A 19,174-nucleotide genomic window follows, 5' to 3' on the forward strand; every position below is an offset into this window, starting at 1 on the left:
AGCCGCCGCCGCCGCTGGGTTTTGTTTGGTGGGAACCGGGTTTGAGGAGGGAGTGGGGGGAGATCTCTGCGTCTGCCTTTTCTTCTCCCCCTTCCCCTTTCCGCCTGGTCGCAGGCAAGGCTTCCCTGAGCCCCCGGCGGGGAGCCGCGCGCCGCGCCAATGGATTGATGCAAAAGCCCTCCTGCACCAAGTTGGCCGGAGTTGGGGCCACCCCCGCCCCGGCGTCTCCCGGTCCCTCGCCCTCGTCCCGCTCGTCCTCGGCGTCCGGCACCTCGTCCTGCCCGCGATGGTGGCGGGTTTGCGGGCCGGTTGGGGCTGGGACTGGGGGGGCGGGAGCGGCGGCCGCTGCTGGAGGACGGTGCCCGGCGCCTGGCTGTGCCTGACGGCGCTGCTCCTGCTGCTCCTGGGCTCCCCGCCGCGGGGCTCGCCGCTGGTGCACGGCCGCCGGCTCATCTGCTGGCAGGCACTGCTGCAGTGTCAGGGGGAGCCCGACTGCAGCTACGCCTACAGCCAGTACGCGGAGGCGTGCGCGCCCGTCCTGCTACAACAGCTGCAGCAGCAGCAGCAGCAGCAGCAGCAGGGGGACGCCGCCGTCTCCTCTGCCTCTTCTTTCCCCTCCTTCTCCTCCCGCTGGCGGTGCCCCAGCCACTGCATCTCGGCTCTGATCCAGCTGAACCACACCAGGAGGGGCCCCGCCTTGGAGGACTGTGACTGCGCGCAGGACGAGAACTGCAAGTCGACCAAGCGCGCCATCGAGCCGTGCATGCCCCGGACGAGCGGCGGAGGGGCGCCCGGCGGCGGGGCGGCGGTGGGCGGCGGCGGGGCGGGCGGCGTCATGGGCTGCACCGAGGCCCGGCGACGCTGCGACCGCGACGCCCGCTGCAACGTGGCCCTCAACCGCTACCTGGCCTACTGCGGCAAGCTGTTCAACGGGCTGCGCTGCACGGACGAGTGCCGGGCGGTGATCGAGGACATGCTGGCCGTGCCCAAGGCGGCACTGCTCAACGACTGCGTGTGCGACGGGCTGGAGCGGCCCATCTGCGAGTCGGTCAAGGAGAACATGGCCCGCCTGTGCTTCGGCGCCGAGCTGGGCACCGGCCCTGGCAGCAGCGGCTCCGACGGCGGGCTCGACGACTACTACGACGAGGACTACGAGGACGAGCCGCGGGCGGGCGGGGGCGGCCCGCTCTACGAAGAGGACGGGGGACCCCCTTACCACGGGCGGCCCGGGGCGGGGGCGGCGGCCGCGGGGGGCGGGGAGCGGCCCGAGCGCCACGGCGAGGGCGGCAGGGGGAACGGCGGCTCGGCGGCCGGGGTCGCCTGGACTCTGCTCGCCCCCAACCTGGTCCTACTTCTCTTCCGACCGCTCTGGTAGCCCCGGCGACAACCCCCCCCCCGCCCCCCCCGTCTCTTTCCCTGGCCAACCTTGGCGTGGGCAGTGATGCTTGGTAACTCCGGGTGGGGAAGGGTAGGCAGGCGTCCCCCTTGCCCCTCTCCCCCTCTTTCTTTGGTGAAATAGGTGGGAATTGGGCCCCAGGTGCCACAGCCTCGCCTGGCCCTAAATCTAACCCCTCTTATCTGCGCCCCTGTCCCAACTGTCAACATCTTGGCACCAACTTGTAGACACCCCCGACCCAAGCCATTGGCAGGGGTGGGGGCGAGTTGGAGCTGCTCAGAACCCCCACCCCTCCCTCTAAAACTCCTCCCCGGATAGACCTGTTATTGGCCACACGTTGGGCATCTCCCTGCCACAGGCAAGTGTCCATCGTTGCTTGTAAGGTTTGAGCCCCGGAGGAGGAAGGAAGTGGAGTGTCTGAGTCGTGCTGATCAGCCAGTCAGGCCCCATTCATCTGGCCATCCAGTTATCTCTAGACCGTAAGCTCACACTGGGCAGGGAATGTGTCTACCAATTCACTTATATTGTCCTCTCCCAAGCACTTAGAACAGTGCACACAGCAAGCACTCAATAAATACCACTGATTGACCGATTCATCCATCCATCCATCCATCCTTCCATCCATTCTAGTTATCGGTGCCCGCTGACCCCTGGAGGAGGATCAGGATTTGATTGCACTCGATTCCCAGGGGGCGATATGATGGTTTGGCAGTGCTCCCTTCACCCCTAACTTCATCCCTCCCACGAAAGTTTGAGCAAATGGGCTTTTCCCCCTTTCCTCCACCCCCCATACCCCAGCAAAGACGAAAATGCTGATCTTCCAGAGTTGTTTGATATTGAACAATGCAACTTTTGTTTTAAAAGAGCTCTGCACTGCCGTCTTCAAAAGACACGTTTTGTGGTGTTTGGATTTTTTCTTTTTTTTTTTAATCGAGACTTGTATGTACAAATATCCTGAGAAGTTCTATTGCCTCTAGTTTATATCAGGGTGCTGAACTCTGGTAAATCTTATATAAAATGTATTTAAAACTGGGATTTGTTACCAGTCGCTGTACTTTGTACATAGAATTTTTATAAATTGTATTCTTTGGGAATAATTTATTTTTTAAAAATTAAAGGTTTTAAATTTACATCCATGATACACCTTTCCCAGAATATGTACAGATCTCATCTATCAAGAGATTCGAGCTCTAGAACAGCCAGTGTACAGTGTATTTTATAGATTTGGAGTTACCTTTCTGATTTTGAAGAGGTTTTATGGACGTTGTAGAATTGTATAAATGCATTTCCAAGCTGCCTTACATATTGTATTTTTATAGAAGGCATAAAAGTCTTTATGTTTTAAATAACGCCTCCATAGTGTCATTATTAAAAAAAATGGGTGGCTCGATAAAGCGTTGGGAATCAGGAAAAGGGGTGAAATTACCTTCCAGGGGTGGTGACCTTTGGCGAGGGGGAAAAAATAATCAACGGGAATTAAAGTGCAGTACAGTACCTGTCTACGGAGCTATAAATAGAGGCCTATTATTACTGTCGTTATTTTAATGAACAATTAGACATCAGTAAATGCGGCAGTTAAAAGGGCATTAATTGCCTCCAGTGGTCTCCGTTGATTTAACTGTTTACGGACACCGTTCAAGAGTTCTGCAAAGTAAGATTTTCTCGCCTCGTTTCCTTAATGGGGTACGGAACTAGTGCTTAGTACTTAGAAGAGGGTTTTTCACACACACACACTCACACACACTCTCCCCCCCCCCCCCCCGCCCCCATACACAAACGCACTAAACTGCAGAACAAAGCCGACCTCCCTCCACCCTCAGCCGGGCAAAAGTAAACAGTGAGGTGAGCAACAATTACCAGAACTTGTAATATTGTTTGTGAGGAGTTGTTTAGCTGTGGGCTAAAAAGGCTGGTTTTCTGCCAGAGCTACTGATCTCCCCTCAAACGCCCTTAGATAAATAATTACACTCTTAAGCGGTGTCGAGTGCTGATACACTTGACCTTGTAAATAGAAATGTTTGCAGTAGGAATAAACTCCAGCATTGGAAAATCTTTTAAACATTAACACAAAAGAGAGCGCTAGTCCTCTGGGGATTTGAGCCTGAACCGCGCCAAGCTAGGCACTTGCGGGAGGAAAAAAAAAAGAAAGAAAAGAAAAAAAAAGTTTATTTATCTTCTATTCCGGGTGTTTATTTAAAGCTTTGCGTTTTAAATGCGGTGATTGGAAGGCAAGTCAGAAGTTTAAAAGCCACCACAAATAAACTCTGTCTGAGGGGTCGACAGATTAGCAAGATCCCTCCTCTCTTTACTTGATATTAACATGTGCCGAGAAAATACAACCAGATTTCTCCTCAGCCCAAAGTAGTGAACAAAACTGCCCTCTACAGGCCCCCCTGGCGGCCCCCCCCCCCCTCCCCATTTTGAGGACGATTTCCCTTTAAATGATCTGCTTTTTCTCCTTGTTTTTTTTTGTCTGTTCAGGTTTATGTGTCCAGGTTTTCCATCTTCAAAGATAACGTTTGCAATTTCAACATGGTTATAATAGGGACAGGGAGCGTCTCTAAGTATGGTGTAAGGCTTTGACCTAAAGTCACCTGAACGGTTGAGGAAGCATTGTTAAAACACAGCTGAAAACGCTGTCTCTTTAGGCAGAGAACAAAGAATTGTTGGAAGAGACTTGTAAATGGAATCAACTTTTTTTTAGAGTATGCTTAATTCGCAAGTATTTGGGGGGTGCTTTTGATATACCCAAATTTCTTTTGTCCCTTTGGGGCAAATTTTAATACTTTTTTTTTGGGGGGGAGCTAAAAATTAAGACACCGCCCCAGCAAAAGGCCCAAGTTTTCCTCAGGAAGGAGTAAAACGCATTAGCACTAGAAAAGGACTGATAATTAACTGCCCCAATAAACTCAAGACTTGATTTTACAGGCTCCTGTCAAAAGCTTCTGCCTGGAATAAATCAACAAGAGAGGACACGAGACTTTATGCTTTCTTCCCTGTAGAAAGTGAACACTGATTGGGAGTTCATTTTAATTCAAATAATTATCCATGAGAGAGGCCCGTTTCCCACCCTGCAGCCCCAACTGATCATCGAAACGGAAGTTTGTGGAGGCACGGGGCCAACAACCATCAACTGAGCAAAGGCTAGCATTTTGCCATCTGCTCCTCAGCGGAAAAGATTTTACAGATGTTGACATCTGAAACATCTTAAAACTCTCTCCAGAGCCCGTCAGAATGCTGGACATTTGGGGCATCATTAGAGGAAGAGAAGGGGACAAGGCCTTGCCTGCCGGAAAGAGAAACATTGCCCCCCACCCCCGGATTTCTGAGAAAGCTCAATCCTGGCCCTGGGATCTTCTGGGAGGAGAGAAGGAACCCTGTTTTCATTTCCCAGAAAGCCAGTGCCTTCCCCAGCTACCAGGTTTGAATTCCCAGCGACAGCTTATTTTGTCTTTGGAGGCACTTCAGTGACAAATGTTTAAGGGCCCGGGGAACAATGAGGCAGAACAGGGAGGCAGTTCATTGAACTGACAGTGACCATACAGTACAGAGAAGGAGATTCAAGCTCCACGGATCACCCAAGCACACAGCCCCGGCTTTTATGCTCCGTCACAATGGACGTAACATAAGGTCTCTGTTTATTTTTAACAATATGGAGCAAGGTACACAGGCCAGACACGTATGTGACTTGAGCTTGGCCAAGGCCCTGTAAAAGATCCGATGGAAAGGAGTTGGGTCTCTGGCCCATTTCCGGTTGCGTGTCGGGAGACAGCTATCACGACTGTTCCCTCCCCGCCCCGGCCTAGGGTGAACGTGTTCCGTGCCCGCACGTGGGTCATCGGAGAAGGTTTGAGAAAGGCACCTGGAGTCCAAACTCCAGCTCCTCAAGCAAGTCTTACCCCACCTTCAGACCTGACTTCACAACGGAAGGAAATCGATGCGGTGGAATGGACCCGAGGGCTGGAGTGGCAGAGAAACACTCCTGGAATCTACTGGAGAAGCAGCGCTGGGAGTCAGAGGACCTGAGTCCTAATCCCTTGTCCGCTGTGGGACCTTGGACAAGTCGCTTAGCTTCAGTGGGCCTCAGGTCCCTCATCAGCCCCAGGTGGGACCTGATGAGCTTGTATTCATTCAATCGTATTTACTGAGCGCTTACTGTGTGCACAGCACTGTACTAAGCGCTTGGGAAGTACAAGTTGGCAACATATAATATGTATCTGCCCTAGCGCTTAGTGCAGTGCTTGACGCATCGTAAGCGCTTAACAAATGCCACAATTATTATTAATGCTCAAACTCAGTCCATCTTCCTTATGGCCAACCCGTTGGCCCTGCCGACCTCCCCGTAGAAGAAGCCGCCTGATCAGCCGTGACTTTTAATCTTCCATCTCCTCCAAGGGTCTCCTACCACCTCGTTTCTCTTTGGCCTTTAATAATAATGATGGCTTTTGTTAAGCGCTTACTACGTGCCAAGCACAAGGATCACAGGACACCCAACCCACCCACGCTCACCCCCGGGGCCCCCAGCCCGGCCTCTCCGCATCCCAGCAAAGAGGGCAGGTGGACAAGCACATCGGCCTGAGTCCCTTGGCCAAGGGGGTCGTCTGAGACAGTAGAAGGCCCTGGCCCGGAAAGTTCTCCCAAGTTCCTCCCGGCCTTGACTGTAGTAAATGGTGGCAAAGTCTCCCTTCGATGATCTGAGTGACACAAGGAAGGCACTATTAGCATAAATTCTCTCTAAGGCATCCATTTAATCGATTTCTTAAATCGCAGAATGATCTACTACAAAATAGTGGACTGTATACACTATATTTGGGCACAAAGATGGCCATTCTCCCACTAGTAACCAGGGGCTCCAAATAAATGATTTCAACAATGTTTTATTAAAGGAGGACAAGGGCTCTCGAGCTGCATTAATGGAGGAGAAGTCGAGTGGCCCTTTTGTTATGGAAATGTTAAGCACATAACAGTTCAGGCAAACAATGTGGATTCACTTCCATGCTGACACCTCTGAAAGAGGAACTGCAGGGAAGGATGTGGGAAAGATTTGCTTTCTGAGGAAGCTTTCAGCTAATATTTTGGAGAGTTACCTCCAAACCCTGGGTCGTGTGCATGTAACTGAGAGGCAGGGCAGCCGAGAAAGGCAGGGAGGCATAACCAGACCTCTTGGTTACAGAGAGATGACATGCTTTCTGACAAAACATTTGGCCAGAATTATTGGCATGAATTTTGGATCTGGGGGAGTCAAGTTGAGCGAGCTGGCCGGCGCTTTGCAACGATGCATATGTAAGCTCTGGAGAGAATCGTACCATGGAAGGGGGAATCGTTTAGCAACGCCCATCGCTAAGTGGTCTAGCTCATCAGCACACATGCTCTGATAAGCAGCATTGTCTCCTTCCAAAATCAACAAGGTGGAACTCTAGGAAAAGGGTGTCATTTGGCTTTTACATAGAATCCAACGATATTAAAGCTGTAGGACATTATCCTTCTAACTGTGCATCCACTGCACCTGTTTGGTGATAAAAACCGGTGGCTAAAATTCAACTCTGGAAAGAGAAAGGTTAAAATACTAAATAATAGGCTTTCTAATGAACACATAAGTATTCCAGACTGGATTTTGGGATCCCACTGATCCAACACCCTGCCTCTGATTGGCTTCTGGATCTGATTCTTCAACGGAATCCTCTTCCTTCTTCCTTCTTTTTTCAGAGCGTATCCAAGCTAATGACCCAACATATTTCCCAGGGAAAAACAATCTCCCAGTTCCTAGCAGTGATCAGCTATCCTTAGGGAAACCTGAGGAACACACACACACACACACCTCAGAACATGTTTATATAATACACCTATCCCTCATTTCAAGTAAGTGTGAGTGCATACCAAATTACACTTGCAAAAATGTGCCTCTGTGAATGTTTGTTAGTGGAGTCAAAATTCCATGATTTCTCACTTAGTTCCCAATGATTTGACTGCAAGGACCAGGCATCTGGAAGGAAGAGTTAAGTTAAACATAATTATGGGCCGCCCAGATGATCAAATTTGACCAAGGAATTCTACCATGGGCTTCAAACCCTGTTAATTAATTAATTACTTAATTAATGTATTTGTTAAGCACTTACTTCATGCCAAGCACTGTACTGAGCGGTGGAGTAGATCAGGTTGGAGGCAGACCTTGCCCCACATGAGGCTCACAGTTTTGAGGAGAGGGAGAACAGGCAATGAACCCCCATTTTGCAGATGAGAGAACTGAGGCTCGGAGAAGTGGAGTGACTTGCCCAAGGTCACGCAGCGGTGGAGCGGAATTAGAACGCAGGTCCTTCTGACTCCCAGGTCAGGACTCTTTCCACTAGGCCACGCCTCTTCTCATTACAGTTACCAGGGATCTAGAGCAATGCATGCTGGGACTTGTAGTTCTTGAAGGCTGTTCATTCATTCCATTCACTCACTCAATCGTATGTATTGAGCGCTTACTGTGGGCAGAGCACTGTACTAAGCGCTTGGAAAGTACAATTCAGCAACAGACAGAGGCAATTCCTACCCAACAGCGGACTCATGGGTCTATAGGGACATTTCTAACTAAATTCTGTTGAAAACGAAAATCCCATGGATGTGCATATGTACATAGCGAGAATAATGGTAGCAGTGATGGCATTTATGGAGCACCTCCGAGGTGCAATGCACTGCACTAAGTGCTTGGGAAAGTCCAACAGAAGCACAGGGCATGTTCCCTGCCCACAGGGAATTTACACTCTAATGAGACAGAATAATGGTGTTTCCCCCCCACCCCACCCCCCGCTCAGAATTTTAATTAATCCCACTGCATTTTTGCTAGTGCAGAACTGTTACACCCTTACAACAACAGCAAAGGGAAGGGCTGACCTTGTCCTCATTCCCAGGTTTGCTTTTTAAAAGGTCTTTTAAAATAATAATTGTGGCATTTGTTAAGGGCTTCCTAGGTCCCAACCCAGAACTCACAGTCTAAGTGGGAAGGACTGGTATTTTATCCCCATTGTTTTACAGATGAGGAAACTGAGGCACAGAGAAGTGAGGTGACTTTCCCTAGGTCATACAACAGGCTGGGATTAGAATCCAAGTCTCTTGATTTCCAGGCCCTAGTTCTCTCTGCTAGGCCACACTGCTTCTCTCATTTAGAACAGGGACAGTTCAGCTATCAATGGGTCTTGCACGTAAAAAGCCATGGGTGTCACAGGCTCATACTCCCGGGCCCTAGTGGGAAAAGATAGGCCTGGGAAGTTCATGAAGTTATAATAATAATAATTATGGTATTTGTTAAGCACTTACTATGTGCCAAGCAGCATGCCGTAGTGGATAGAGCATATGCTTGGGAGTCAGAAGGTCATGGGTTCTGATCCTGGCTCTTCCCCTTGTCTGCTGTGTGACCTTGGGCAAATCACTTCATTTCTCTGGGCCTCAGTTACCTCATCTGGAAAATGGGGATTGAGACTGTCAACCCCACAAGGGACAGGGACTGTGTCCAACCTGATTTGCTTGTCTCCACCCCAGGGCTTAGTACAGTGCCTGGCACATAGTAAACGCTTAACAGATACCACAGTTATTATTATTACTAAGCGCTGAGGTAGATACAAGCAAATTGGGTTGGAATTGGGGCTCACAGTTTCAATTCTTATTTTACAGATGAGGTAATCGAGGCCCAGAGAAGTGAAGTAACTGGCCCAGGAACACACAGCAGACAAGTGCCAGATCCGTAATTAGAACCCACAACCTTCTGACTCCCAGGCCCGTGTTCTATCCACTTGACCATGCTGCTCCTCACCAGTTCCTTCGTGCAGGTTCTCAGTCCTGCAATCTCAGGCCCGAGTCTCAACCGTCATTCCCAGTGGGAGATTCCATTATTTGGGAAGAAAGAGGGAGTGCCGGGGTGGAGAGAGGAGTCTTCTTTGCCCATGCAGAAAAAGCTAGCAACGTGCTAGAACATGCGCACACAGTACAGTGCTCTGCACAGAGTAGACTCGATAAACACCAATGATTGATTGACTAAGATTCCATCATAATCCCATCCACTAGGGTGGCCTGTCGGATAGCAACGACAGAGAAGGATCCCCGAATTCTCTGCTATCGCTAGCTGATGGGCCACTCTAGTGTCTGGAATTATGGTGGAGTCTTAATCAATCAGTGGTACTTATTGGAGAGATGCTTGACCCGGCCACGGAGGAGAAACACCCGATACAGTTTCCAAGTGAATCGTGGCACCAGAAGCTGGACTTCTTCGCTGCCTGAAACCCCCAACTTCGGTGAGGGAGGGTCGCATTCTGGTCTCCTTTTCCACTGCACCACTTTGGTGGCTGAGGTAATGATAATAATGTGGTATTTGTTAAGCACTTACTGTGCCAGGCACTGTACTAAGCGCTGGGGTGAATTCGAGCAAATCAGGTTGGACGCAGCCCCTGTCCCACATGGGGCTCACAGTCTCAATCCCCATTTTACAGACAAGGTAACTGAGGCATGGAGAAGTGAAGTGACTCACCCAGGGTCACACAGCACACAAGTGGTGGACCCAGGATAAGAACTCATGACCTTCTGACTCCCAGTCCTGTGCTCTATCTGCTACGCTATGCCGCTTCTCCAAACAGCAGATCCTCCCATAACAGTAATACCACCTTGTTTTCTGTTGAGCGCTTGAGTGTTTACAAGTCAATCTCATTTTGCCCTCACGCCATCCCTGAGGTAGGAAGAGGCAAAGACTATTCTCCCCACTTTGCAGATGAGAAAAATCAGTCAGTCAGTTGATAGTATTGATCGAGTGCTTACTGTGTACAGAGCACTGTCTTAAGCACTTGGGAGAATACAATATAACTGTTGGTAGACACGTTCCCTGCCCACAGTGAGCTTACGGTCAATCAATCGTATTTATTGAGCGCTTACTATGTGAGCACTGTACTAAGCACTTGGGAGAGTACAATGTAATAGATTTGGTAGACGTGTTCCCTTCCTGAAAGGAGCTTACTGTCTAGAAATTGGAGAATGGAGGCTCAGAGAAGTTCACTGACTTGCCCAAGTTCACCCAGCAGGCTAGGGGCAGAGCTGGAATCTATATCTCTGGACTCCTAGAGCCATCCTCTCTCTACGCTCTTTCCTCTACCCCGGCGCTTAATACAGTGTTTGACATATAGTAAAGCGCTTAACAGATACCACCATTATCACTATCATTGTTCTTAGACCACACTGTTGAACTGACTTGATAAAGAAAATTCATTCATTCAAATGTATTTATTGAGTGCTTACCGTGTGCAGAGCACTGTACTAAGCACTTAGGAGAGAGGGCAAAACAACAATAAACAGATACATCCCCTTCCCACAAGGAGCTTACTCCTCTCTCTGCCCCCTACACTCCCTCCTCCTCCCACAAATCCCAAATTGCCCCAGCTCCCGAAAATCAACCTGGAAAAGATGCACGTGAGGGCTGGAGAACACGGTCAGCTCTCCCCCGGCCTTGGCTGGAAGCTTGGCCTCCGCCTACATTCTGCTCTGGGTCGGATGAATTTCTCTTTCCCGCTTGCCCGGTTTAAGGGTTACGACGCCTGTGTTCCGAAACACTTCCCTAGCTCATTAGGACCTTGACAACAAGCCCTGACAAGCAGGGATTCTTCCCAAATGAAGTAGACTGTGGGTAGATAAAGAAAGCTTGGGTATTGGAATAGTAAATATGGAGATAGTATCAGAAACCTTTCTGGGCCATACCCACATTGCATGATTTCGCTTCTCGGTGACTCAAAGTCAGATTGGAAGGAAAGAGAGAGCCTAGGGGAACCGCTCTTTACTTATCCCATCCCACCTCTGAGGCCTGGTGGATAGAGCCCGGGTCCGGGAGTAAGATGGACCTGGGCTCTAATTCCGGCTCCACCACTTGTGTGCTGTGTGACCTAGGCAAGTCACTTCACTTCTCTGGGCCTCAGTTTCCTCCTCCGTAAAAAAGGAATTAAAACTGCGAGCCCCCATGTGGGACAGGGCCTGTGCCCAGCCTGATTAGATTGTGTCTACCACAGTGCTTAGAACAGTGCTGGATACATAGTAAGCACTTAACAAATACTAGTATAATTATCATTATTCAGTGGGGTACACATATGGGAGTGGGTTGCATTTCATAGGTTGGAGGGGGGACACTCAATGAATGAACATAGCAAATCTACCAAATCTGTTATGCTGTACTCTCCCAAGTGCTTAGCACAGTGCTCGGCACACAGGAAGCTCTCAGTAAATAGCATTGATTGATTGGTAGATAGTAAAAGTATGTTTCTATGGGCATACGTTATTGGGTCAGTTCCAGTGGTGAGTCAGGGAGAATCTGAGATTAAAGACCTCAAGACCCTTCAATAATGATGGCATTTATTAAGCGCTTACTATGTGCAAAGCACTATTCTAAGCACTGGGAAGGTTACAAGGTGATCAGGTTGTCCCACTGGGGGCTTACAGTGTTAATCCCCATTTTACAGATGAGGTAACTGAGGCACAGAGAAGTTAAGTGACTTGCCCAAAGTCACACAGCTGACTATTGGCGGAGCTGGGGTTTGAACCCATGACCTCTGACTCCAAAGCCCGTTGCTCTTTCCATTGAGCCACGCTGCTTCTCGTGACCCTTGGAGCAACATCGGGGCCTAGTGGAGAGAGTGTGGTGCTGAGAGTCAAGAGACCTGGGTTCTAATCCCAGCTTTGCCACTGGTCTGCTGTGTGGCCTTGGGCAAGTCACTCAACCTACCTGGACCTCAATTTCCTCACCTGTGAAATGGGGATTTTCTTTCCCTACCACTTTAGAGTGTGAGCCCTGCGAGGGGCAGAAACTGTATCTGAGATGATTATTTGATGCTTAGCAGAGCACTTAGCATACAGTCAGTGCTTAATAAGTGCTTAGTAAGTCAATCACTTCACTTCTCTGTGCCTCAGTTACCCCATCTGTAAAATGGAGATCAAGAATGTGCGCCCCAGATGGGACAGGTACTGTGTCCAATGCCATTTGCTTGCATTCTCCCCAGTGCTTAGTACAGTACCTGGCACATAGTAAGCATTTAACAAATACCATAATTATTATTATTGTTAATAAATACCTTCATTCATTCATTCAATCGTATTTATTGAGCGCTTACTGTGTGCAGAGCACTGTACGAAGCGCTTGGGAAGTACAAGTCGGCAACATTTAGAGACAGTCCCTGCCCAACAATGTGCTCACAGTCTAGAAGGGGGAGACAGACAACAAAACAAAACATGTATATGGGTTTGAAATGGTGCAGAATCTCTTTTCTGGGCCCCGAATGATACCATAGCAGCATGGCGTAGTGGATAATAATAATAATAATGGTATTTGTTAAGCACTTACTTTGTGCCAGACACTGTACTAAGCACTGGGGTGGATACCAACAAATCGGGTTGGACACAGTCTCTGTCCCACATGGGGTTCACAGTCTTAATCCCCAATTTAAAGATGAGGTAACTGAGGCACAGAGAAGTGAAGGGACTTGCCCAAGGCCACGCAGCAGATAAGCGGCAGAACTGAGATTAGAACCCATGACCTTCTGATTCCCAGGCCCATACTCTATCCACTACGCTGCGCTGCTTCCCTATACATAAGTACATGAGGGAATTGGGTGATTACCTAAGTGACTGGAAGGGGGTGGTGGGGGGGAATGGGAGGTTGGAGTTGTGGGCTCATGATTTCAGGAAGCAGCTAGGGATGCCAGCTTGGCCTCCATTTCCGTCCAAATGGCCGCCACTGCTGGTCTGACCCCTTGTCATATCCCAACACGACCACTGCATCAGCCTCCTCGCTGACCTCCCTGCCTCTGGCCTCTCCCACCTCCAGTCCACACTTCACTCTGCTGCACGGATCATTTTTCTACAAAACACATCATTCTGCGCATGCCTCTTCACGCTTCAAAAACCTTAAATAATTGCCCATTTCTGGACCCATTAAGCAGAAACTCCTGACCGTTGGCTTTAAAGCACTCAATCAGCTCCCTCCTCCTTACGTAGCCACTCTTCTCTCACTACACTCCAGCTCACACTCTTCATTTCCCCCAAGTGAACCTATTCACTGTACCTCTTTCTCATCTCTTCTACCTGCAACCTTTAGCTCACCACCTCTTTGTTGCCTGGAAATCCCTCCTCCTCCAAATTTGTCAGACCACAACTCTCCCCATCTTCAAATCCCTTCTGAAATCACATCTCTTCCAGGAGTCTGTCCCCGATTAATTTCTAATCTCCCCTGCTTATATTCGCCAAGTGCCATTTCAACACTTCTATGTCATCTAAGCACTTAAGTACTCCTAGCCTCTTGGCACACTTTCCCTTACACTATTAAGTACTAACTCATGTAGGTGTGTATCCCTTTTTTTTTCTTCTCCCAAGCACTTGATACAGTGCTCTGCACACAATAGACTGTAACCTCCGTGAGGGCAGAGACTGTGTACTACCTCTAATGCACATTCCTAAGTGCTTAGGACAGGGCTCTGCACATGTAGATGCTTAACCAGTAATATCGATTGATCGATTAATTGGAGCAGACTTTGGGACAGGTGGTGGAAGGGACTCCCCTCCCTCCCTCTCAATCAGTCAGTCAATCAATGGCATTCATGGAGCACTTACAATATGCAGAGCACTGTACTAAGCACTGGGGAGCATACAGTACAACAGAGGTGGTAGATATGTTCCCTGCCCATAATGAGCTTACATTCTACAGGGGGAGACAGACATAGATATAAATAAATAAGTAGTCTACCATAGCTTATGCCAACCCAGATTTAAGAGCGCAACAGGGAGAATGATATCCATAGTCTGGGACTTGATTGAGTTATGTTCTCCACTGTCTTCTTGAACCAAGCAGCATGGCTTAGTAGATGGAGCCCGGTCCTGGGAGTCAGAAGGACCTGGGTTCTAATCACAGCTCCGCCACTTGTCTGCTGTGTGACCTTAGGTAAGTTACTTCACTTTTCTGTGCCTCAGTTACCTCATCTGTAAAATGGGGATTAAGAGTATGAGCCCCATGTGGGACAGGGACTATGACCAAACTGATTAACTCGAATCTACCCCAGGGTTTAGAACAGTGCTGAGCAGATAGTAAGCACTTAACAAGTACCATAATTATTATTATGATTACCAAATGAGTCAGTATTTATTGAGTGCTTACTGTGTGCAGAGCACTATATTATGTACCTGGGAGAGTACAATACAACAATAAACAGACACATTCCCTGCCCACGATGAGCTTACAGTCTAGAGGTGGAGAGTGACTTTAAGCCCCTCCCGCAGTCTCACAAACGTGAGTCATGAGCAGAACTTTAAAACTTCTCTCCCTGGGTTGCCTTGTTCATCAGCCCAGGGTGACAGTAGACCTTGTCAATAGGTTTTCTAGTTTGGTATCCACACCCCATTATGGATTTTATGCTCCGCCATGGTCAGGGACCTCATCCTGAAGGTACATCTCCTCCAAGAAGCCTTCCCTGATTTAGCCTTCCTTTCCTCATCTCCCAATCCCATCCATGTCTCTCTGACTTGCTCCCTTTATTCATTCCCCCCTTCCAGCCCCACAGCACTTATGTACATATCTGTCCTTCATTCATTTATATTTATTTATATTAATGTCTGTCTCCCCGCTAGACAGCATGGCGTAGTGGATAGAGCACAGGCCTGGGAGTGAGAAAAGCACGGGTTCTAATCCCGGCTCTGCCTCTTGTCTGCTGTGTGACCTTGGGTAAGTCACTTCACTTCTTTGGCCCTCAGTTCCCTCAACTGTAAAATACAGAATAAGACTGTGAGCCCCATGTGGGACAGGAACTGTGTCCAACCTGATTAGCTTGTATTTGCCCCAGTGCTTAGAACAGTGCTTGACACATAGTAAGTGGATAACAAATACCATCATTATTATTATCCAACAGATGCCACACACACACCTCCGCACCTCCAAGCCCTCCTTCTCCATTTCCCAGGTCAGATTCTCCCAACTCCCCACCTCAACACTAAATAATAATAATAACAATTATAGTGGAATTTAGTAAGGGCTAAATACATGCCAGGCACGGCAGTAAGCTCTGGGGGAAGGGAGGGAGGGTACAAATAAATCGGGTTGGACATACTCCCTGTCCCACATCAGGCTCACAGTCTTAATCTCCATTTTAATAATAATAATAATAATAATGGTATTTGTTATGTGCCAGGCACTGTACTAAGCCCTGTGGTGGACACAGGCAAATCAGGTTGGACACAGTCCCTAATCCCACATGGGCCTCACAGTCTCAATCCCCATTTTACAGATGAGGTAACTGAGGCTCAGAGAAGTTAAGTGACTTGCCCCAGGTCACACAGCAGATAAGTGGCAGAGATGGGATTTGAACCCATGACCTTCTAACTCTCAGACCCGTGCTCTAACCACTACACCATGCTGCTTCAGGTAACCTAGGCATGAAAAAGTAAGGTGACTTGCCCAAAGTCACACAGCATAGAGAGTGCTTGTGTGCATATACGCTTATGTAAGTTACTATTTAAGCACTTACCCACACATCCATATTGCCCTTGTCTTTTCCCTTCCATCTGTCATTTATCTTGCATCCGCTGCTTCCCCTGCTAGTTTATCAGCTCCTTGAAGGCAAAGCTAGTGTCTTGTAACTCCATTGTACTCGCCTAAGTGCTTAATTAGAGTGCTCTGCAGACAGGAGGGGCTCAATAAATACAATTGAACCACTGAGGAGTGCCAGGTAGTGTGGCCAGGCGAACCAAATAAGAGCAGCGAAATGGAGAAAAGAGGGAAGAAAAAACACTCAAGACCACAGAAACGCATGAAAGTGATTTGTCTTTCAGGGAAGCATAGGAAACCTATTCTAAACTCAAACGGAATACATTTGGAAAACAATCAAGGAACAGATGCAGAAAAAAAATCCAACCTAATGACAGAACTGACAAACAAAATTTCATAAATGAGCAATTGAGCTCTTCAGAGGTGATGGAAGTCAAGCATCCACCTCTTAAAGCCCAAGTCTTGCTTTAGAGCAGCAAGTCATTTCAGACAATCAGCATTTCTCCAGTAAACATCCCATGGGAAAGCTGGGTTCTAATCCCGGCTTCACCTCTTGTCTGCTGTGTGACCTTGGGAGAGTCACTTCACTTCCCTGAGCCTCAGTTCCCTCATCCCTCATCAAGAGACGCAGCATGGCCTAGTGGCAAGAGCACGGGCTTGGGAGTCAGAGGTTGTGGGTTCTAATTCCGGCTCTGCTACTTGTCTGCTGTGTGACTTTGGGCAAGTCACTTAGCTTCTCTGTGCCTCAGTTACCTCATCTGTAAAATGGGGATTAAGACTGCGAGCCACACATGGGACAAGCCTGCTTACCTTGTCTCCACCCCAGCGCTTAGAACAGTGCTTGTCACATATTAAGTGCTTAACAAATACCATAATTATTATTAGAGGAAGCAGCATGGCATAGTGGAAAGAGCACGGGCTTGAGAGTCAGAGGTCGTGGGTCCTAATCCCAACTCTGCCACTGATCAGCTGTGTGACTTTAGGCAAGTCACTTGACTTCTCTGAGCCTCAGTTACCTCATCTGTAAAATGGGGATTAAGACTGTGAGCCCCACGTGGGACAACCTGATTACCTTCTATCTACCCCAGTGCTTAGAACAGTGCTCAGCACTTAGTAAGCGCTTAACACATACCATCACTGTAATTATTATTATTATCATTATCCATAAAATGGTGATTAAGACTGTGTCCAACCTGATTGTCTTGCATCTACCCCAGCGCTTACCACAGTGCCCCACACATAGTAAGCGCTTAACGAATACTGTTAACAAAAAAAGCACATTAAAAAAACATTCCCATCAGCTATGCATCTGATGTAGTGACGCACTGCGTATAAGCATATAAGCTTCCAGTCTGGCCTGCTTTTCTTCTAGATGGCTATTCTCCTATTTCAGGTTCCTCCTCTCTCTTTTTTTGAAAGAAAGAATGCCAAAGACATGGTTTCCAAAACACACTGCCACTTTAAGAGGATACAACATGCCTATTAATAATTGCATTACTCGTCCATCATTGTTAAGAATAATGATGGGATGGAAGTGTTGGCCCCCAAGCTGAATTTATCCTGAAATGTTTTCAATTAACTCTTGGCACCGGCGGGAAAGAATCAAACCTTTCCCAGGCTGAAATATGGAAAATCTACAGGGAACATCTCAGCAGGAGAGGAATTTCATTAAAACAAGCACATCATAATTCAACGACTTCTGCTCCCCCTTTAAGCCTCTCTATTGATAAGCTGGCCGAGGGGACTTTTATGGATTTGCAAAGAGAAAATGATTTCCTAAGATCCTGTCGGAGAGTTTGTTCTGGCCGGTATTATCATCCGCTCACTGATGACCGAATGGTCCTGCCTGGCCTTTAGGGAGCTGTGACTACTGAGCACTGGACAGAGATGTGAGCGAGGCTTCATTCCCTTTCAGCAGGCTTGGGAGGAACTGATTTCATGGCCTCTTTTCCCAGATCCCTTTAACGTGAAATACTGTTGGAACCTGTCCTTAAGAATGACCCATCTCAAGAGCCAAGAAGCTGGCTCTTGAAAGGCTGCAGATAGATTTTATCCTTGAAAATTCCCCATTAGCCGCTGTGTGTGTGGGTTGGGGAGGGCTGAAGTTGGGGCAGGGCCTGAGCCTTTTGCAAATGATTCAAATGACAATAATAATGATGATGATGGTATTTGAAAGAAAGAAAGCACATAGAAAGCACTTAACAGATACCATCATTATTATTATTATTATTATTTGTTAAGAGCTTACTACGTGCCAAGCACTGTTTTAAGCACTGGAGTCGATACAAGGTAATCACGTGGTCAATGTGAGCCATGTGGGGCTCACAGTCTTAATCCCCATTTGACAGATAAGGTAACTGAGGCTCAGAGAAGTTAAGCGACTTGCCCAAAGTCACACAGCTGATCAGTGGTGGAGCCGGGATTAGAACCCACGACTTCTGACTCCCAACCCCGGGTTCTTTCTGCTTCTCAAATGGATTCAACATTCAAATGGATGATTCCTTACTGCTGGCCTCTTTTCAGTCTCCAAAAGGGGTTGGGATCACTACTGCCTTGTACTGCAGGAGAGGCCAATGACATTTTATCTGGGAGGGGGAGGAGAGCCTGTGAGGGGTGTCAGTTGAGATCGCCAAGGTGATATGCAAAGGAGTTTGGGCCGGGTGGCCATTTGGCACTCTGGACGAAATCATGTTCTACTTTGATGTCCGCCCCCTCCTCCCTATTCCCATCCTCCTCCACTGCCCTCCTCAAAAGTTCTTTCCCCACAGCTCTCTTGCGGGCCTCTAGCAGTGTGGCTTAGTGGAAAGAGCACAGGCTTGGAAGTCAGAGGACATGGGTTCTAATCTCAGCTCTGCCACTTATCAGCTGTGTGACTTTGGGCAAATCGCTTTATTTCTCTGTGCCTCAGTTACCTCATCTGTAAAATGGGGATTAAGACTGGGAGCCCCATGTGAGACAACCTGATTACCTTGTATCTACCCCAGTGCTTAGAACAGTGCTTGGCATGTAGTAAGCTCTTAACAAATACCATTATCATCATCACCCCTGATTAGCCCTTTGTCAATAAACACCGCTGCTACTACTTCAATGACTACTACTATCACTACACTTCTTTTACTGCTGCTGCTACTACTACTACTACTACTTCTAGGCCATGGGTTCTAATCCCAGCTCTGCCAGTTGTCTGCTGTGTGACCTTGGGGAGGTCACTTCACTTCTCAGTTACCTCATCTGGAAAATGG

General features: G+C 48.2%; 1 protein-coding gene across 1 annotated transcript; it reads left to right on the top strand.

Annotated features, from left to right (window-relative positions):
• The first annotated feature begins 267 nt into the window (after nt 1-267).
• GAS1 (growth arrest specific 1) lies at nt 268-2,745 on the top strand. Its single transcript, XM_038770109.1, has one exon. It carries the CDS (start codon nt 287-289, stop codon nt 1,373-1,375), a length of 1,089 nt encoding a protein of 362 aa, XP_038626037.1. The 5' UTR covers nt 268-286; the 3' UTR covers nt 1,376-2,745.
• The last annotated feature ends 16,429 nt before the right edge of the window (nt 2,746-19,174 follow it).

Source organism: Tachyglossus aculeatus, chromosome X4, assembly GCF_015852505.1.
Source record: "Tachyglossus aculeatus isolate mTacAcu1 chromosome X4, mTacAcu1.pri, whole genome shotgun sequence".
NCBI classification, from domain to species: domain Eukaryota; kingdom Metazoa; phylum Chordata; class Mammalia; order Monotremata; family Tachyglossidae; genus Tachyglossus; species Tachyglossus aculeatus.

What these genes read in the sequence shown, in the direction of transcription:
- GAS1 (XM_038770109.1), top strand. Translation starts at nt 287, where the DNA reads ATGGTGGCGGGTTTGCGGGCCGGTTGGGGCTGGGACTGGGGGGGCGGG.